The sequence below is a fragment of the Excalfactoria chinensis genome, chromosome 11 (genome assembly GCF_039878825.1).
Source record: "Excalfactoria chinensis isolate bCotChi1 chromosome 11, bCotChi1.hap2, whole genome shotgun sequence".
Classification (NCBI taxonomy): domain Eukaryota; kingdom Metazoa; phylum Chordata; class Aves; order Galliformes; family Phasianidae; genus Excalfactoria; species Excalfactoria chinensis.
Window position 1 is genome coordinate 435,040 of NC_092835.1, and position 21,709 is coordinate 456,748.

A 21,709-nucleotide genomic window follows, 5' to 3' on the forward strand; every position below is an offset into this window, starting at 1 on the left:
AGTATCAGGACAAAAGCAGTGTAACAGCTGAGGTGTAAGTCAGCTCCTACATAAATCAAGCCAGTATTGAAACAAATATTTTTACTGCAAATTGATCCAAGCAGCCTTACCATATTGTGCCACAACATCCAGACTGTTAATTCCTTGCAGCTTGAGGCAACGGGAAGGATTCAAAGTGCAGCTGAGGGAAGGAGTGCTGGAGAATTTTGATACAATGCTGAAAAAACAAAAGCACCAAAAAACCCAACCGACTCCAATGGCTGCTTATGGTCCTCACTGTGCACAGATGGGCTAAGAGCCCCCAGAGCCACACGGGAATCACCAACACACTGCTTTGCTACATCCGGGCAGAGGGACCTGCAAACACGCCAAAGACAGCAAGGGACAAAACAGCTCAGCTGAGGTTTTAGGTAAGCGCTCACTTACGAGATGGCGGCAGCGTTTTGGGTGCTGCCGTCCCTCCCCAGGCACCGCCCGGCCCACGCAGCCCCACGTCAGCATCAGGCTTGCCCTCTGTGGTGCGGCTGCTGCCTTGGCAGAGAGGCAAGGTAACCCGGAGACAGGAATCTTCAAACAGCTGCAGCACTGCTTACCAGAGCTCGGCCAACTGCACCTGAAGGCACAGCTTTCAGAGAACCTGTTGCACAAGTATAACTTATTGCCTAATTTGAATTGCAGAACTTGACTGCACACAATGCAGCCCAAGACCAGAGGTTTTAAGGACCAGCAGGTATAAGAAAACAAAGCACTACAGTAATGACTTGTGTATCACACGCGCGTTGCTTATTTAATCAATTTCCTAGGAGACTGCAAAACTAGAACCTCCCATGCTACTTTCACAGTAATTTTTAGAAGTTCAGCTTTTAGCAAATTTTATTCAGAAACAGCTCAGTTATCTAGGAGGGGAGGAGACAGTGCTCCTTGTAACCTGGCTGCACTAGCGCAGCCTAACAGAAGCCAGGAGTCCTCACAGTGTCACACTGAACACGTTAGGGAAGCACCCCACGGCATCCCTTCCAGCTTGCCCATCAACCCACTCTGAGAAATAAACACTACCAGGCATGCACTATTTAATGGAGCACGGAGCATACCATCACAGCCTGCAGCTGCACTCAGTCACCTGGCAAGGGCTGCTGCCCAGTGCACTGAAAGCCTGGTGCCCACAGCAGAAACCTGCTGTCCAGGCAGGACCACAGGACCAAAGGCACTCTGCACTGAATGCAGATTTGCAGCAGAGACCACTAACCATGAGCTTACAGCCTGACAGTGCCACTCCGCTGCCAACCGCAGCCTGGAACAGAGATCTCCTCCACTTGTTTGGTGAGGTGGTGGCACAGCTGCCCAGAAGGGCTGTGGATGTCCTATCCCTGGAGTTGTTCAAGGCCAGGCTGGATGGGGCCCTGAGCAACCTGACCTAGTGCTTCATCTAGCGGCCGGCAGCCCTGCCAAGCAGGGGCTTGGAACATGATGGTCTCAGAAATCCCTTCCAGCCCAAACCATTTCTGTGAAGCTCTGCTAGAGATTCTGTCACCAGCCCTAAACCAGAGCAATGAGCACAGCCAACCTGTCCTCGTCCCCACCACCATCGGAGACCTTGCATTGACAAGCACCAGCTGAAACCCCTCAGCTTTTCTTCTTCCTTTCAGTTCAAACGATTCTAAACCTGAATGTTAAACCTTGCTTTACAGCAAGCTGTGGCTACGTGTCCGGGCCAACCGCTGACACTTGATGCTGGGCACTGGCTGCCACTCCAGCTGCAGTCTCCGATTTGTTACTCAGGTTGCTTTTACAGCAGGCTGCTCGTGGCACAGTACTTACCAGAGAGCTGTTGACAGAACAGTCTAAGTGCCCAAAGGCCATAAATAAAACATTCAGCAGGCAGTGCTGATGATTCTCAATCGTTTTGATTTCAACCCTTTCAAAATGAAGTATATAAAGAAAATATAACTTAATTCCGTACTACTTCACTATTAAATACCTGAAGGAAGGCAAAAAAAACAAACCAACACAACCACAGACCACCACCCACTGCTCCTTCACTGACAGGATAATGCGATGGAGCAACCAGGCACTCAAGGAAAAGAAAAAAATCACAGTCCTATGAGAGAAGCTTCTGAAAGGGTTAAATGGTCAGCGAGTGGCTTCTGTACTAAAATACTTTGCTGTCCCAGAAGGGCTTTATAGAAGAACCTGACCACAGGGGTTCGTCCCTCCCATAAGCTGCTTTATGTTGAAAAGCAGCCGGCTCTGCGTGCTGCTGAGCCCACAGCGCTCAGGGAGCAGCGCTGGCCCAGGAAAGACGCCCAGCCCCAGCACAGCCCCATGGCCACAGCGCACAGCTCTGGGCACTCCTGGGGCTGAGTTCAGCAGCACTCAGTGCCTGGCCCAGATTTACACACGCTGTGGTCCTCAGAGTGCTTTCAGTTCATAAGCTCGTCCTCCATTACGAGTTTATCCAAGGCCAGAGGACGGCAGATCTGAGTGAAAGTTTCAGAGACCAGCTTTAAAACAATTTTGTGGGGAGACTTTTAATGGAGCTTCACTTGTGAAGAGGCCATAGGAATTTTAAGTTCAGGCCTTGTAGGAAAGCAGTTAAACCCCCCCTTAATCTGCAACTTAAATGGTCTTCCAGCAAAATCCACATTTTCAATTTGGAGCTTGGATTCAGCATCTGCAGTTCAAAAGATAAACTTATAAAAAAAGTCTGTAAATTAAAGGTTAACACAGCTCTAAATCCTCTGGAACATGCATGACAGACTCTGTGGGCACCCTGACCCTACAAGCCCTAAAATGCAAACACCGAGGGAAGTTTTTGATGCAAATCAAACCTCAACCACACTTCCCTCTGCCTTTGTCACACCATGCAGGTACTTCAGAGCAGGGTGACACCAACCGCACAGCCCTGGCAGTGCCCACTGCTCCCAGAGGATCCCCACCTGGTCCCAGGAGCACCAAACAAATCTCCCCCTCCCTTCCCAGTGTTCTGAGTGTTCAGCAGATGCTGACGGAGGAGCAGGGAGTGTCGTCTAAACTTCTGGTAGACTGATTAAAATGCATTTAAAGGAAAAAAAGAAACAAAAGTTTCCACTTCGGTTTCCTGTATCATCTAAAGACAAGAACTTCTTTGATTTGCATCTCAGTGATACCATCAATTCTCTGATTCTTCTCCTCTTTTTAAAACCTGACAACCCAAGATACTTCCTCTAAAGTCCTTACCTAAAAAAACCAACAAAAACCAGCACGGTTTCATACACCAACACCCCACAGAAACACCGACTGCCAGCCCAGCAGAGGGGTGAGATTTCAGCTCTGCCATATACAGAATTCCAGCCCCGTTATCTCACATTAATGCAAAAACAGTGACCAGATTTTAATAAACTGGCGATTCGTCATGACTAAAGTATTTCTCTTATGCATATTAAAGCCAACCAACCCCTGAAGATGACAAATAATACCACAACAGAGAGTCACGGACAAGCAATGTGCTGCCCAATGCAGGTGTCAGCAGACAGGAGCGTTGGTAACATATAACAGCCATAATGGGGGCTATCAAGGATCGATCCACGCATCCCAAATCCACGCAGAAAGCAGCCACTAGCAGTGAAGCTTGTAAGAGGAAACAGGGCAGATGCATAACAAACCTTTCCCAGTACATAATCAAAGCTTCCAGCTACCAGCTATTTGAGAACCTGTGGAGCCAGAGTTTGCATCTCAATTATCATTTAATGAGCACCAATGTACCAGCTCCTCACATATCTGTCCTGCTCCTTTTCCAATCCACCTGCATGTCTGCTCCCTGTAACGACCCACAGCAGTGGGTTCACAGGCAAACGATGTGCCACACAAAAGTGTATTTCTTCATTTTAACCAGGTGCTCCTTATTCTTCTGCTTTCAGAGTAAGGTGAGCAACTGCTGCCCATTCCTCCACCTTGCTGCAGCCTGGACCTGTGCATTAAGCTAATTCCAAAGCGTACCTATTGCTTTCACACAAGTGCTGCCTGGTGGTGGAAGTGGACGGCCACCACCTCCAGCAGGCCTTGCAGCTGCCCTTCTGTACTGTCATCTTTGTTTCTTTCCAGGACAGCACACACCCCGAAAGTTTCATTGCTGCGAGTTTCTTGAGTACGGACATTAAGGAACCTTTTCTCCATTTGCTCTGCACCTCCTTGTTAACAAAGAACCTCTCTGAAGGGCACCCTGCAGCCCAAACCCCATCCCACCTCCTTCTCTTTCTCTCCTCCCATTCAAAGAGAAAGTTAACTCAGTGCTTACAAAGGCAGAGAAGCCAGACCAAACTATCTGCATGCGCTCACTCGGCAGTCTGGCCAAAGTCTTTCTTCAGTTGTTCTTTGTTTACACCTCTTCTGATGGAGATGCAGGTTCCGAGCCAGAGGCTTTCAGGAAGCTGTAGGAGACATTCAAACTTGGCTCTTGCATTGATCCCTTCTGGAAATTCCACCTGTGCAATAGATATTGGGAACTGACGCCTGACCTCTTGCTGCAAACCTGCTTCAGACTTTTGTGCCCACGAGGACACAAGACTCAGCTTCTGCTGCACTACGCCCGCACTGGTGAGGAGTCTGCACAACCCCCACCCATCTGCTCAACCCACTGGCACAACTCAAGCCCAGCGCTGTGCCACACTCATCAGGCTGTCCTAACTGGGACAAGGGATCCTCCTAGCTGGCATCTATCCCAAACCCCCACAGCCACCTCATGCCATCTCAGCAACGGCATCACACATTTACTGCAATACTCCTACTTTCCAGGAAGCTTCTCTGAGAAAATAAAATGCACCAGTGACACAAAAGAGATGAGCAGACATGGTCAGAGGCACAAGAACAGCTCTCTCCCAGAAAGAGACAGATAAACAACAGAATTTCCTATTTAGCTCCAGGATTTTAGGGGGACAATGGGAACTCCAGGGAACAAAAGGATACAGGATCACCAGACCCCGTTGGTTCCTTAGGCCCCACAGCTGTGCTGCTGGCATGGGAAGGGGGCTGACGAGAGCTATTACAACGTGCTGGACAAAGATGGCAGCAGAATACCAAACCCTCTCCAACACCGGAAGCAATACAGGAGATGCCCAAAAGGTTCACCAGACCACGGGTAGCAGCATCTCCAGATCACATTTCTGACAACAAGCAGCAGCAACAGAAGAGGCTCTTAGGCACTGTAAGCAGCCAAAACCAGGTAATTTAAGATGAAAATGGCAAAAAAAAGCAGAATAAGGAGGATTGTGTGTGATAAGCCTAGTACAAGCTCTCACCCAGCAGCATCTGGAGAGGATTTTCTCCAGCAGGCAGGGAAGAACTCGATTACATCCAGTTAACTGTGCTCTAAACTGATTATGCATGTGCCAGGCTAATGGATTACATTAGCAAGAGGAAAAATAACATCCAATCAATCTCAATTTACTGCAGACCACACCAAGGCCTGAGAGAAGAGAAACCATTCTGTGAACTACCCCCACTCCCACTGCACCTTCTCAGCTATCAAAAGAGACACAGCATTACAACCACTCTGAAGATGGCAAGAACTGCACAGAGGACTCAGAAACAGCTCACTCTATCCACAGAGGTCAAGCACTGATTCTCACAATGCTGGTGCAGAACGTTGTGAATCCTGCCTTCTGTTGTCCTCTGCCATAGCAGGCAGGTGAGCTGTCGGACAGAACAACACGAGCTACAGTTCACAACAACCTGAGGATTATCAAAACAAAGAAAACCCCACACTGTGCATTTCAAGACTTCATACAGGCACACGAGTAAGCTCACTGTAATGCAATGGAAAGCACAGCAGCAAAGCCCTAGGCTGCAGCAGGTGAGGATATGCTCAATTGCCACAGCTGTGGGCACAGAAACTAATGAAACAATCTGCTTACCCTGGGAGGGCCTTGCACAAGCAGGGACCTCCAGCAAGATCCCCTCAGCTCCAGGGCAACTCTGAGCACTGCCAGGCCCCTTACCAACCTCACAAAGAACAGTTCCTCTTCACCTGGGCACAACACTACAGGAATCTTAGTGCACCAGGTATAGAATCATCATCATAGAATCACAAAGTTGGAAAGGACCTATAAGATCATCTAGTCCAACTGTCCTCCCTTTACCGTACCTACAGACAACCCCTAACCCATATCTCCTAGCTCCCTATCCAGGCACTTCTTGAACACTGACAGTGATGGTGACTCCACCACCTCCCTGGGCAGCCATTGCAGTGCCTGACCACTCCGAGGAAAAAAAAGTTCCTTCTTACATCCAGTCTAAACCTCTTCTGATACAACTTGTAGCCATTTCCTCAGGTCCTGCTTGTTGCCTGGCAGAAGAGGCCAAGCTCTTCCTCATCACAACCTCCCCTCAGGAAGCTGTAAAGTGCAATGAGGTCTCCCTGAGCCTCTTCTCCAGGCTAAACAAGGCACAGGCATTTGTGCATGCACTCCAATCTTTCTCCAGTTACAACATGTCTAGAGCTCCAGTGCCCCGAGTGGTTCTTCTTCAGTAAAAACCACTATCAACCAAGAGTCTGGATCAAGAACTTTCAGTAATTCAAGAGAACAACGTTAAGTGTCAAAACTCAGAGTTTTCAAATACCTCTTTTGTATCCCAAATTGAATTCCACACAGTTACAATAAGAAAGATCAATGCAGTTGACAGGCAACACTGAAGCATAACAACAAAGGGACCAGCACAGATAGGACGGTATTTCAAAGGGAAAATAAAGGCACTCACCCACCTCCAAAGACCCAGGCCCACAGGAAAGACTCCACAAGAAGAAACCTCCAACCAGAGATCCTTCCCAACGGCAGCCAGCCCTTCAATGAGTTCTAAGAGAGGTGCAGCCAGCCTCCACCCCTTCTGGTCACACAACCCAATTGCCTTCACCTGTGCTCCCAGGGCTGGGGGGGATGGGGGAGGGGAGAATGTCCTTCCACAGGTGCTCAATCAGTGGTTCAGGCCATGACTCAACAGTTACCAGACACACGGACAAGATCTGATTCCTCAGCTGGCTTTGTAAAGTCTCAGTGCAATACTTAGAACCCCAGCTTCCAAGGTGATTTTACTGTCTCAGGTCCCTTGCATATCTGAGCAGAACCATCACAGACACTCTGGTCTTGGTGGCAAGCTCAGCAGAACTGCATTCTGTTCTTCAACTGACCACTTCCCTGTCAACTTCAGAAAAGTCCAACAATCAGATTTCTAGGCAAACCCTGTGACGTGGTCCTGCTGACATCCTTCCTCTTTGAACGTGGTGGGGCTGCTCACTCCTAGGAAAATCCCAGGAGTTTCGAAAGATAATGCACCTGCCCCATGACGTGGGTGGGACGCTGTGCCACTCAGTGTCAAGTTTTGAAGTGCATAAAGAAAAATAACTGAGAAACAATCGAAAAACAAAAAAGATCATCTGCTTACATGAATGCTTTTCAATATAAAAAAACCTCACTGCATTTGAATAAAAGTGGGGAAAAGTATGAGGACATATAAAAAATAAAGTGAGAGAAACAAGGCAATCAGCATGGTAGCATGTGTGAATGGAAGGTATGCAGCTGCTTAGATTTATGGCAATTCGTACCTGATTGATCATACTAAAGCCATTATGGGATGATTAGAGAAAAAGGTGAAGCTTTAAGTCCAGTGAAAATCAATAGAAACGTCTGGAGCAATTCTGCTGCACAAGTGAAAGGACTATTTACTGTATCCGGAGCTCCTCTTGGGTTACAGCCCACAGGGTTCAGGCCAGCAAGGGGAGGGGGTTGTGAGCGAGAGAAGTAAGTCAGGGAAAGGAAGATGGCTACAAAGACACAAAGTGAGGCCAAAACAAACAAACACACAACGAGAGGAAGGAAAACAAGATGGCAGTCCCAGGCCAAGTATTACTGTGGATGAAATCCTGCAATGCCTCTGCCTCCAAACTGTCTGGCCATACGCACAACCATAGGCACACTCATACGCAGGTTTCTCTTCCCACCTTCTCCCTTTTCTAGAGTCAAGCAACATTTTCCTTACAGATCCCAGCATTAACACATGCAGAGCATCAACATACACTGATGACAGCCCTCTTCCATCCTTTCTTCCCTCCTTGCTCGCTCCACTCAGCACCCCCCATGCAAGAATAACCCATTTCTTTCAGAAGAGCAAAAGCCTTCAGGTTCTCCTGAAGCATCTCATACGGGTTAACAATCCACCTCAGAGAAGGGAGTCAACCGTGGCTAATAACATCTTGCACATTTTCCAAAATGACTGTCATTTGTTGCATATAAAAGTGTCATCTGACACACATGCGATACTAAGACACTGAAGACCCCATTTAACGCATCCTGAAATCAACGATCGCTGGCCAAAGGCTTTAAAAACTGCAGATGCTGCGATAACGAAAGCCAAAACCCTGTATTGCTCAAGTGAGACCTGGTCCTGCTGGAGAGAGCTGAGCAGCTTGTCTCCAAAGGATCACAATCCACTGAGGTTCAAAGGAGATCATCCTTTGTTCCAGCACTCGGGCAACGAAGGAAGACGAAGCAAAGCCAACCCTTACCTTATAGAGCTTCAAGCTGGCCTCATGCCTCGAGTTCACTGTGTGAAGACGCAGCTTTTCTAGACTGTTGGTGTAGTAGTCGCAAGCATTGCATTTCAGATGTACCGGATTCCCAATGGCCACACACTTCAGCCTCCACTCATTGGCCTTCCCACCCTCTTTGATGTGTGCTACCAGCTGGTATTTCTGTACATGCTTGTCCGTCTTACAGTGGAGCTGGAAGTTTGCCTTGAGCTGCGTGTTGTAGCGGCACAGCTTGCACTGGTATGAGTCTCCCATCACTGCCTTCCATTCGTCTTCAGGGAGGCTGCGCTCCACGTTCATGTGGAGGCCCAGCATGTCCAAGTTATCTGTAGTGAACTTGTTGCACACAGCACACTGGAAGAGCTTCAGTGATGGGTCATTTGTCTGCGTGAAACTCTCACCCAAGTTCATTAGCTCCTCAGACACCAGCTGTCCACCGCCTAACCGCATGTCCAGGGGGATCTCTCCACCCACTGCATGAAGGACAAAGGGGAGAAAGAAGTCAGAAAAGCTCAGTCCTTCACTTGCCAGAAGAACAGCACAGAGCAGGACATATGCTCCCAGTGCAACTCTTGCACTCATCAAAATCACAGCAAAAGGAAAGCACTGCAATCCCTTCATTTATCCCTCGATTCTGTACTTCATCTGCAGAAAAAAAGAGCAGCCAGCATGTCAGGCTGGGACAGGACTGCAGCAGCCCTTGCTACCTACCTTGTAGACACCAAGCTCTGAAAGAGAAGCAGCCAACCCTCTGCCCATGAAAGGTGACAAGAAAAGCTCTACATCTTACAGTGCTTCCGAGAAAGAAAAGCTCCGTAGTGTTGCACTGAAATTCTCTGTCGTCCATCAGGACCAGGACAACACTTTATCATATTTTTAATTGCTTACCTGAAGAAGCAAGAAATGCTGCCTTGTGCAGTACCTGAGCACAGTCTCGAAAAGGAAAAACAAGCAAAGAAGAACAGACCTTGGTCACAAGAATGAGCATTTATACAGTTACGGCTACATGAGCATTGCACAGTTATGTCACCACACTGCAGTCTAAAGAAGGCAACATGCAGAACACGGCATGTACGAAACCCAGTCTGAACAGTGCCACTCAGATCTGCTCTCTCGCCCTAAAGTTTGAAATTGCAGTCTCCTAACACCAGCGCTGATAGAATCTTTGTACATCCAAGGAAAAGACAACCAGTATTACTAATGGGAGTGCAATAACACGCCAAGGAAAACCAGCAGGATGCTCGCTGTCTTTAAACGTCACAGTCCTACCCCTCAAACCGAGAGCTGAACTCAGTTCACTTACAGTAAATGAATACAGCAAGCTCTTATTTACATCAGAGTACTTTGAAGATATGGACAGAGACTTTTTCCTAACATTAACTTTTTATGTGAAAGCACAGAGACCCACCATGAGCCTCTTCTTAGGACCTTTGCTCTACCTTGCTCTCCTTTTCCATTTTGAAGACACTTATGCTCCCCCTGCAGCTTTTTGGTATTCTACTTTGATGTTATGTCATAGCTTTGCTTAAAAACCTCATTTTATCAAAGAAACCTTCAGGCCAACAGTTACCCAGACCATCAAAAAGTTTCTTAAGGGTCGACCTGTTCGCTGAGAAACAGCCACCACTGTGAGGCCGCTCCGCACTGGGGCGGGTACCACAACTGCATCCCAGCCTTTCTGGGCACCTGCATGGGACAAGCCCAGTGCCAGAGCCCTGCTCTTCTGCCAATGCAGCCACGGTCCTCTTTCTTAAATCATTTCTATCTTGCCATGCCACAGCATAATTCCACAGCTACTCCTGCACAGCTGCTTGTCGCACAGAGGGAGCAGGGAACCCATCACTTACCTTCCACAGCCCGTATCTCCTAATCACAGTAATTTTTCTAAGCATTCCTCTTTGGACACATCCTAAAATCCTCTTTGAATCCATCTATCTTAAATGCATCATGCAGTAAAAACCTGCAAGCAATATCTACTGATTTATTAATATTCTTCTCAAGCTCAGTTTTGGACTGAAGAGTAAAAATGGGAAAAATGTGCTTGATTTCTAACAAAGTTCAAAGCATGTGTATGAGTTTAATGAGCTAAACTTGTGTCAAGTGCTTATTGACATGGGAAGGGCCTCCCTCCCTGATCCTCAGCTTGAGATTTATAACCATCAAGTGTACTGCTCACAAATCACTTTCCAGGCAAGCTCACAGAAGCTCAAGGCCTTGTAATGCACTTCAAGAGGCTTTGGTTAAAATACTCCCAACTTCTCTCATGCCAACCTTCCTTACTTCAGCAAGGAGGCTCTGAGTCCCACAAGGGGTGCATCCCAAGAAACCACCCACAGATGATTCCGTAACATTACATGCTGCTGTGAGCTTACAGACAACTACAAGCAATTGTCAGTTACAACGGGTTGCAACTTGGAGCTACTGAAAATATACCAGACAAGCTCATGTCCTTGACCTCCCAAAGATGCAAGCTGGGACATCAAATTAAAAAAAAAAAAAAAAGAGATAATTAAAATAATTACTTTAAGTTATAATCACTCGAGTTCCTCCATTTTCTTTTTCATTTTTTTAGTATCTTGTGTTGTTGTTCTCTCATATGACTTTCACGTCCTTCTGGACTAATAATAAACTGTACTATGAATAGCTGAAGGAAAGGAGAACATGCATGAGACCAATGAACCAGTAATGTAGTGCATCAGTAATAATAGCATCAATGGATGGACAAGGTCAGAGAGGGCAGACAGCAGCACAAATAAATTAGTTCAAAGGAAGGCAGGTAAGTGGCAGATTTCTTTTCATGTGCTTTCTCGAGGCGCTGTGAAAACCCTCAGCAACAGCCAAAACAATGCAGAAATAAGTCATTTCCATCTGCCATGCCCTAAGTGCTGTGTAGGACTCTGGTATGAAAGCAGAACTATTACAGAGCGCTGCAGCGGCTGCTGCCAGTCTCGGGGGACATAAAAGCAGTTTGGTGGAGGAACCTGACAGGAACTTGTTCCCTACCCTATTCTAATTCTTGGGCTAAGCTGTGTGCGGATAAGGGTGTGCCCCCCGCAGTGCCAACACAAACATGATGAATGATGCTGTCAGGAAAAATACATTTGGAAATTTATTTCAAAGTGCTTTTGTCAGTTGATGAGAGAAATAATCTTCCATCCCCATAGCCATTCCTCTTTGGTTTAATGACTCCCCTCTGGTCAGGCCTCAAATCTTGTCTATCATGCTGGTGTCAGAGGGATGGTTTCAACTGAGTTTCTTCAGCAGAAGAACATCAACCGAACTCACCCCAACTCTAAGAACATGCTTACCTTTTCTCCCCAGGGCAACACAACACGAAGCGCACCACCTCGGCCTCCAGCTCCGGGAGCACTGGCAGCTCACAGAGCCACTCGGATGGTGCCCACGTCCCTTACCAAACCAAGCCCAAACCATCAGGAAACACAGTGAAGCATCCTGACTGCAGTAATGAGGAACACTCAGTGCAGGTTAGCTACAACGTGCAGCCACTGTTCTATTACCTTCCTTCCAGAACTTTCAGAAAATGAACCAAGAAAAGTGACATACTTTCCTAGGATGACAAAATGCTGTGGAAGAATGCAGAAAAGAATTCTCTGCTCCATCCCTACTGTGCAGACTCCATCCTTGGTCAACACGCACAGGCAATCCACTGCACTGCAGCTGCACTCCACTGTGAGTTGCAGAGACAGAACAAAGCCCGTGGCACAAACACAACTCTTCCCTTACGCACAGGAACAGCGGAAAACACTTCAATCTCACCTAGAGATGGAGCCATTGTTGCCATGGGGTTGGTGGGATCAAGCTGGAATCCACCCATCATGAACTGTGCGTCTGAGGAAGTGCTATCCATCTTCAGGTTGGGAAGGTTCATGTTCTGCGCCAGGTAGTACTGGTACAGCTCGGCCTCGGCAGGGGACGGCAGGCTACCGAGGCCCAGGTGCCGGTTGTGTTGGATCTGGGACATGTTTTGCTGAAGCAGCATCATGTTGTGCATGTGCTTCTCACTGGTCATGTGAATACGAAGGTTTCTGGCTACGTTGGTCTCATAGTCGCACACCTCACACCGCCACGTGGGTTTGGTTTTTGGTTTGGTGGGGGAGGGGGCCCCACAGGTGCTGCCAATGTTTGCGGCCGCAGCGGCCGCGGCTGCTGCAGCCGCTGCTGCCGCCCCGGCGGTGTGGCTGAAGACTTGCTCTCCCCCTCCGTTCTGCAGGTTTTGCATGTTGTTGAGATGCTTGTCAGACTGCATATGAATACTGAGGTTGCCTTTGGTAGTAGTGGAGTAGTTACAGACCTCGCAGCGGAAGGGCTTGTAACCACAGGTGTAGCTCTCACCCCGTGCCAGCCGTGGGTGCGGCTGCCCACTTTTGCAGTAGACACAGGAGCCCCCCGGCTCAGGATGTTTCTCCTTCATGTGCGCCTCAAGCGTCTGCTGGTACTTGTAGTGCCAATTGCACTTGGGACACTTGAGTGTCTTACATGAGTTGCGAGAATGCATCATAGTCATGTGGCCACCCAGCGACCGCGAGGAGCCCAGGACCGTGTCACACTTTGGGCACTCCACGCCGCTCCCCGAGGGGCACTCCCCACCCCCAAGTTCACAGAGGGGGCCAGCATGCTGGTGATGGGAGATGTAGCTCCCGTCCTCGCCCTCTGTGCTCTCATTTGGTTCTGGTGCTGTGGCATTGTCTTTATTGGCACTTTCATCGATAAAGTCCAGCCTCCTGCTGCCCTCTGCCACATTGGCTCCGCCGCCCTCACTGTTAAAGCTTAAGTGATTCCTCCTGTTTGCACCATCAAAGACAAAGGAAGAAGCAGAATTAGAACTAGTAGAAGCCGTGCCCCGTGACAGGGTCTGGAGCACGTTAGGCATTAAGGGAGAGTTAGAAATGCTTTGGTTTGAGAGAGCAAGGTCCTTTTTGCTGCTGCTGCTGCTGCTGCCGCCGCCTGCCGCAGCCCCAGGGTCCTCCTGGGGCCTGTCCTCCAGTTCATCCTCCAACTCACTTGGAAACAGTCCTTTGCAACCCTCATCATCCTCGTCTTCTTCCTCTTCCTCCTCCTCCTCTTCCTCCTCCTCCTCCTCCACCTCCTCTTCCTCCTCCTCCTCCACCTCTTCGACGGGCTCCGCCTTCTCTGAGAGGCTGTCCTGGTCACCCCCCTCTTGCTTCTCCCCCTCTGCCACCCCAGGGTCCTTCCCCTCGGAGGATTTGGTGGGACTGGAAGCCAGCGGGCCCAGGGGGACTGAGGTAATTGGAGTCTTCAGAGCCGAGCTGGTCAGCCCACCCAGGTTGAGGAGCGCACCGGGGGCCAGGACGCCTGAAGGCGGCGGCGGCTCCGCTCCACCAGCCGGCCCAGCCTGCAGGGCCTGCTCGCCTTCCATGCGAATGCCACTGAATTTACCATAAAAACTGTGTCCAGGGCCTATGAGGTTAGCTGTGGAAACGAGAGGGTGCTGAAAGGTTTTGTTTTTTGGTTCCAGAAAGCTGACGAGAGGTTCCTTGTCTTTGCCTATCCCTTGGATGATAGCGGAGATGTTCTTATTGCTAAGAATTTTCCGCTCCTCCTCACTCAGAGTCATTCGGTGGTCGTGCACCGCGTGGGTCACGAACGAGCGGACATACCCGAAGGAGAGCTTGCACAAGAAACACATCAGGATGGGCTTCCTCTTCCCATAGAGCACAAAGCCATCGAATTTGGACAGGTCCACATTGTTGGGAACATCTTTGGATACGCAGGAGCTTTTGGCAGAACCATCGCTGTTCAGGTAATCCTTGTTGCTTTTGTGTCGCACATCGAAGACGCGGAAGCTGTGCAGGACGGGGCTGATGCCCGCCAGGGCTGAGGTATTCGGGAAGGTCTGGTCTGAGCCCTCAAACCACTTCCCGAAGGATGAGGCTATGTGGAAGGTGTTGATGATCTGTGGGTAGACGGGGGCGGTGCCGGAGGGCTCCCCCTGCTTGGAGAGAGAGTTCGGGAGCAGCGAGGGGAGAGCCCCACTGCCGCAGGCGGCCCCACTCTGCACCAGCTGGCTGAGGCTCTCCACGATGTAGGCCGAGCCGTCCGGCTGGTAGACAATCTCGCCGGCCAGGTTCTCCACATCGCTCTCCTCGTCCCCGTCCTCACTGCTCTCACTCCCGCTCTCCCCCCTCAGTGGTGGGGGTGGGCGGGCGCTGGCGCAGCGGTGCTCCATGTAGCTCTGCAGGCCGGCGAAGGAGGCCGCGCACTGCCCGCAGCTCACCTCCTTGCTGGCGGGCTCGGCGCCGGGGCCGGCCGCGGCGCTGCTCTCGGGGACACGCTCGGGGAAAGGGACCCTCAGGCTGTCCAGGGGGCCGCGGCTCTCCGCCGCAGGCTGCTCCATGCTGCCGGCCGTGTCGGGAAGGTGGGCGCTGTTGAGATCAGTCCATTGCTGGTGCTGAGGGATGCCGCACCCATTGTCCTTCCCGGGGATGACGGGCGAGTCACAGCCTTCCATGGCAGGGCCGGCACGGAGCGCTCATTGCACCCGGTACGGCTGGGACCTGCAGGCGGGGAGAGAGGAAGAGAGGTGGGTGAGTCAGAGAGAAGTTCCACAAGGATCGCGCACCACAAATGCCATGGATGTCCTGCTCTTCGGGATCGCGGGGGATGGAACGAGAACCGGTGCCCCAGAAGAGCTCTGGGGACAGAAGGCCTGGTGTGGGATGCTAACACAGCACCACAGGAAACGAGCGATAGAAAATAACAGGTGCCTGCCCCCACCATGCTCCTGTAGTCACAGGTGGGAGCAGGAAAGGCAAGATGATGATCAAAGAGACCTGGAGGTGTGCAGAACCCCTCAGTCCTTCCCTGGGGGTGATGGGCAGACTGCAGGAGCTGCACAGACACCCCCAACGCCTTCAACCTCAGAGAGATCTTCAAAACAATTTATGGAAAAGTTTCTGAGAAAAACCGAGTTAGGATGCTACGAAAGAACAGCTCTGGAGCTTTAAAACTTTGCAAAAATTATTCTCCCTTATCTGTGGCTTCCTAACTCAAGCCGCTGTTGTTTTGGGGCAGTTCCCCTCTGTTAGCAGCTCTGGGAGCACAGCTAACATCTCCAGCTCAGCCGCACACACACAGACCTCTGTGGCAGGTCATGAGACCCAGAGAAACTCTCAAGAATTTCAGTCACAGCATTTAGTATGCACAGGAGATTTAATTGCTGTGCTCTGGACAGAGTTTAAAAGGAGAGACGTCAGGAGAGAAACCAAACAGGAAATTCCAGATCCGACAAGGGGTCCATCCTGAAGACTGGAAAGTGGTCAGTCCCACACGCCCCAGGAGGCTCCCAGAGATCCTGCAAGGCATGGCGGGTGCACAGACCTCCTCTCGCGAGCCTCCAGACACAGACAATGTGAGAAGGACAGCCACCCTCCTGCTATTGCTCCTCCACCAAAAACAAGACCTGCAGAGCTCTCTCAGCCAGAAGCCGCTGAGCACAGGCTGCACACCCAATGTCACAGCTCCACTTGCTGCACCCTGACATTGCCTCCTGAGCTGCAATCCAAGAGAGTATGCCTTCCTAGAGTTAACTGTGAGATTAGGTCCCCAAAAATGCTACTGCTGTGAGCTGGAGCCCAGTAATGCAGACCATGGGTCAACAAGAGTTTGCGAAGAGGAACACTGTAATTCTGTTGCCAAAAGGCTCAGTTGTCCTAGGTGCTGTTTTGCTTACCTTAGCTAACATGACACTCTGACACTGCCCTGTGACAGCTTTTGCTCTCCCAATGAAAATTTGTCCTTCACTACCAGCTTGCTTTAAACCGATCCCTGATTCTTCTGCACCAAGGCTGCGTATTAATGTTCCCCCAACACGACACATCCCCTTCACCTCATTGCTACCTTCTGCCTTGAGGACAGTGATCCAAATCAAACCAAAGCAAATTCATATTGGGTGAAAAACTGAGTACAGCCAAACTCCACAAGCCTTGTGCTTCTGCCAGGAACACGGATGGGAGTACCCAGACAGACTTCAAAACAATGTGGAAAAAGAGCACCTTGCTTTCAAAACACCCAGACAAAACAACACGCAGTTTGCCAACCTGGACAAGCAAGTCTGTTGTGTCAGAAAAGTAGAGATTAAAAAAACAAATAAAAAATCATCATTAAGCAGACAGCAGAACTGCAAAGCACAGCAAGCTCCCCAGGAACACGCGCAGATGTGACACAACGTGAACCTGAGCATCTGCAGTACCAAGAACTCTTGACTGGCAGAAGACGCCTGACTGACAGCGGGGCCAAAAGGGCCAGCAGGGCTGGTGGGGCGGGAGGGTTAACAGCCTGATTGCAAAATCAATGTCATAAATGCTTGGTAAGTTACAGGAACATGCGGGAAGAGGAGGCCGCGATTGATAAAGGACTGCGGCTTTGATGCTGCACTGGGGACTTGTTTATTGACAAGAAAGCCGATCTCTTCTCCCAGCCAGGCCAGGCCAGGCAAACCTGCAAGCGCTTACCAATTAATTGGTGGGCTTTGCTGCCGTGGGTGGCTTTGACGTGTCTCCCCCTACTGCAGGTTAACCAGTGCAGGAGGCGTGTGACTGTGGGGGATCAGCACGCAGCCCTCGGCAGGTGCAGCACAGCCCCACAACAGAGCCCCACATGCAGCCCTGCACCTCCTGCCCATCATTTCACCTCCAGAGCTACTCCCAGGGAGCAGCGCTGCAGGAGAAGGCACAGATTTATTTCCATTCACTTGTGAACCCTAGATACTATCGGTTTCTCAGAACTGAAAAGAACTCAGCTTTTAAGCAAACCAAGGTTTGAGCAGCAGCACAACATCGTCAGCTTGCTGTCACAGGCTCTGCCTCCTGCCTGTCCCCAGGCCATCCCCAGCTGACCCAGACAGACAGCAGAGTGCTGAGGACAGCCCCGACCCACACGCTGCGTGCCCCCCGCCTGCCTCGCGCTGTTTATCAGCCAGTCAATAAGAAAAGGTAGTTCTTACTTAAGGAGGCAGAAGTCAACTCGTCAGGTCGATCAGCACTCTGTCTGTAAACACGGTTTCCCGTAAAATCAATGAACTCCAGTTACACAGAGAGCAGCCTGAGCGCCGCAGACTCCCCATGCTCCTGTGCCGGGCAGTGGGGAGGGCTCTCCCTCGGTCCTGGCTCGACCCCACACCACATGGCCGCCCCCAGTCCCACATGGCTTCACGGCCTGCAGGCAGCTTGCTGGGCCAGCTCCGTCCCTGCAGCCCCCCCCACAGCAGGCTGTGGTCCGGCGGGTGGCACTCCAAAGGCAGGCTGCAGCGGGCCAGGGCTCCAGGGCAGGGCAGCAGACACGGCGCTGTAGTGTCCCACAGCTGGACGGCCCTGTGCCCCAATGCCCCACGCTGTCACCAGGCGCCGCTTCCAACCACGACCGCTTCGCTGGCAACCGCGCTCTGACAGGAGGCACGGAGCGACCCCACGCTGCCCTCGGCTCCCCCAGCCCCATCAGCCCCATCTCCCTGCACACACCACAAATGCCATCTTTCAGCCACGCTGCAGCGGCCGCAGCTCGGGGCGGCCCCGCGCTCCCCCCGGGCGGTGGTGGAGGGAGACGGCGGGAGGAGGGGTTCCTGCTGTTGCCCAGGCTTCCCGAGAATTAAATATGAACAGCCGTGCTGTGTAATTTTAAATTGTTAATTAGCACAGGGTTAATTAGGCGGCCCTTTCACAAGAGGCTGTTTGGCAGTAAACCAAGACTGGAAGCAATGAGGAAGGAGGAAAACAAAAGGAGAAAGAGACAGTGAGAAACTGTTCCCTCTGCTAATGACCCACATGGCACCATGAAAAAAGGGTGCTGAGGACAGGGAAAAGATACAAGCAGATGCATTACATCCACGGCCATTACCCTGGAAGACACCCAGGCGGCCCCCCCTGCTCTTCCCACAGCACACAGCGCTGCCACGAGCGGCCCGCAGCACACAGCCGGCTCCCTGATCCCAGGCTTTGTGCTGCACAGAAGACGTGGCTCACACGAGCACAGCCAGCAACTGGGCCTGAGCGCTTCCTGATCTAGAAGGCTGCGCAGTGGCCTCTACACTTTGTAAATACACACCTACCTGTTGTGCCAACAGCCACTCCATAAATCAATACCGCACGCACAGGCTGAGACCGCCCTCCATCAGCTCTAGCGCAGGTGCTGCTGATTAGCAAGAGAAGAGGAAAGAGACGGAGAGGACAAAGAAAGCACAGGGGCGAAGGTGGGCTTGGAAGCCCTGCACACCCCTCCTCAGCCTTTGGAAACATCCTCAGAGGGACACGGCATGGCAGGGCGCTCATCTCATAGCATCGTTAAGGTTGGAAAAGACCCCTACAATCACCAAGTTCAACCACCAGCCCATCACCACCATGCCCACTGACACAGCCACGTCTCACTGAGACGCATTAGGCTCGGAAATGGAGAACAGAACCTCGGGTTGCTCCTCGGTCACCCAATATGCCTGGAGTGGTGACATGAACCCGGTACATCAAAGCATCACTTCCCAGCACCTGACATGCCACAAAACACTCTCACAACACGCAGAAAACCGCATATGGAAAAACAAGATGAAAATCATTACTTAGGATCAAGAATTCAAAAGTTAAGGAAGAACAGAATGTATGTCGTTGCCAAAGCAACTTTAATTTTGCTCCACTCTGCATATGGATTACGATACTTCTAATTACACGATCACACATTGCCTCACTTAGCAAGCAGGATGCTCACATATGAGGGTAAGATAAAGTTGCACGAGCGTGTTGTCACTGTATGAGGTTTATACAGTAGCTGTTATCACACAAATCTGTGGAAAGTCACTTCCTAGAATAGAAAGATCTTTTGAAATTTCCCAAGCAACACAAGCTGCAAACTCGAGCCCTGCAGAACACACAGATCGCTTCAGTTCCCAGTTTCACAAAATACTTTATCTTCTAACAAACACAAGATATGCATTCCAGCCCTTTCCCATTCATTAAGGTGCCAGAAAGATTGGCAGATGTTATTACAACAAAGAGAAATGCTGAGGATTCTGTAACAGGATGTGAGTTATTAGGATAAAATGATACACATGAGCCAAAATTTATCCGTAACAGTGAATGCAGATGCACAGCATGTTGAGTGCTCTCTAGTTACAGGTTTCCATCCACCATATCTGCATCCTAAGATTCTTCTTATGCAACTTCCAGGAAGACGACTGAAAATAATGATATTTATTTGCAGAGTTCAATTTAAAAATAACTTCCATGGCAATTTTCTTTTTCCAGGTAGTAGGTTGCATCTTGCACCTTCCCAAGCAAGGCAGAGTTGTGTTTTGGCTGATCACAGGGCAGCTGCCTCATCAACAAATGTGGTTTGCTGAGCATCCGTACTCAGGTGCCTGTGCTGCCAAGTCCTGAACAAGCTCTTTATCTGGCCTTCTTCCTCTTCTGAGCTCTACCTACTCAAACGGTTTAAGCCCAGCTTTGAAACTCCTGGAGTCTCTCTGCAGACACTGCTCAGTGCCAGACTGCTCTGTGCAGCAGAGATGTGCCAACTCCACTGTGGCAGGAGGGGAACTAGGAAACCAGGCATGCCTGCTGTGGGACGGAGGATCCAACCAGCAGTGAGCCACTGTTTCCATCACATACTGACAAGAGTCCAGGGGCTGCAAGTCCTCACCAACCAGCTCACTACTGTGCTGATGCCAAGAATTCACTGGCTTCTGAGGGATACAGGCTGGCCTGGATGGGACAAGGGTCCCAAAGAGGCTGAGGTGGGACACAGAGGCTGGCAGGAAGGGAAGCTCCATCAGGCACCTCCAATGGCCAGAATGGCCCTCAGCCTGCAGGACGGCTACACGGAGAGATCATGGCCAGCAGCCAGCAGCTCCGAGGCCGGCACTGACAGCATGACCAGCACTGCACTGCGCACACTCATTAGCAGGGCACAAAGCACAAGTAGTCTTACACCAGGCTCACATGCAAAGGCACAGCGAGTTCCTCAGATCTTCATAGGATCATTAGCATAAACAGCTTTTCAAGCAGCGGGAAGCAAAGGAAACGCTGAACAAAACAGAGCTGAAAGCAGTAGGGCTCAAGCACTTGGCATGAAACTATGAGAAAGGGTCTCCTTGAGAAGGTGAACCTTCCACATTATCCACATTTTTTTCTCTGTCCTTCACACCAGCTGAAGTTGAGCCAACGAGTGCACTGCGAGATGCAGATTGCTTTTCAGAAGGCATTTTGTTATGAACTATTATTCCAAGTTTGCTGATCTCTTTGAGCCAGCTACTGTACTACACACAAAAATATTTATATAATCGTCAACCCACTGCCATTGAGAACAGAGTAAATCCAGAGGAGTGCCAGAGTGCTTCAAGAGAGCAGCTGGGGAAAAGCGCGCTCATTCCTCCAGGGATGCTCTTTGGAGTGAAAGTATTTCGTGGCAGAGGTGAACTAGCTGAGGTCGCGGTTCTGTCTACAAAACAAAGCAAACCACTGCTCCGTTTATCAGTGACGTGTTGCTCACATGCTCCCAGGACAGGCAGCTTGTTTTCGTGTCCTGCAGGATCCTCCCTCCTCTGTGTCAGGCAGCAGAAGCTTCAGATTTTGTTTCAAAACTCTGCACATTCCTTGATTCTTCAGTTTGCGCAACTCACTCTCTCCTTTGCTCTAAAACCCCAATGTTCCTCGTCAAACCTGGCTTCCACCCTCTGCTGCCGCATGAAGAACTACACTCGCATCTGGTACCCATTTTCAACGCAGTGTTACAGACCAAACTCTGAAAGCAACCAAGCAGCACTTGGGCCAAACTGCTCTGCTCAGCTGCTGTCTCCACAGTTACTCAAGTCCCATGCTTTGGGAAAAGGGTCCCACTCTTTCTCCCTTGTGCCAGTCCGATGCTTGCCATTCCTCCCTCTCCATTTTTTACCTTCATAGAGTGTTCAACGAGAGCTGCCACAGACCCCTGGGGCTACTTCTGCCTCACCATGAATAGCAGCGACATCCAACAGGGCCATAAGCTAGGCAACATCTACACATAACTAACCCACAGAGATGCCCTGCATTGTTTGGAGTTTCAAACACCACCACGACACCATCTTTGACACATTTGTCTGTACTTACACCACCAGATCACTGTTCTCTGTTCCAAGAAAGTGTAGCATTTATA

General features: G+C 50.3%; 1 protein-coding gene across 6 annotated transcripts in view; it reads right to left on the bottom strand.

Moving 5' to 3' along the window:
• ZFHX3 (zinc finger homeobox 3) overlaps window positions 1-21,709 on the bottom strand; it is a 323,012-nt gene that overhangs the window by 77,689 nt on the left and 223,614 nt on the right. For all 6 annotated transcript variants that reach the window (XM_072346221.1, XM_072346222.1, XM_072346224.1 and 3 more), the window contains 2 exons: window positions 12,335-15,093; window positions 8,534-9,030 (listed from right to left, as the gene is read on the bottom strand). In XM_072346221.1, the coding sequence (XP_072202322.1) occupies window positions 8,534-9,030; window positions 12,335-15,047 (3,210 nt within the window). In that variant the 5' untranslated portion in view covers window positions 15,048-15,093. The remainder of the gene's footprint in view (window positions 1-8,533; window positions 9,031-12,334; window positions 15,094-21,709) is intronic.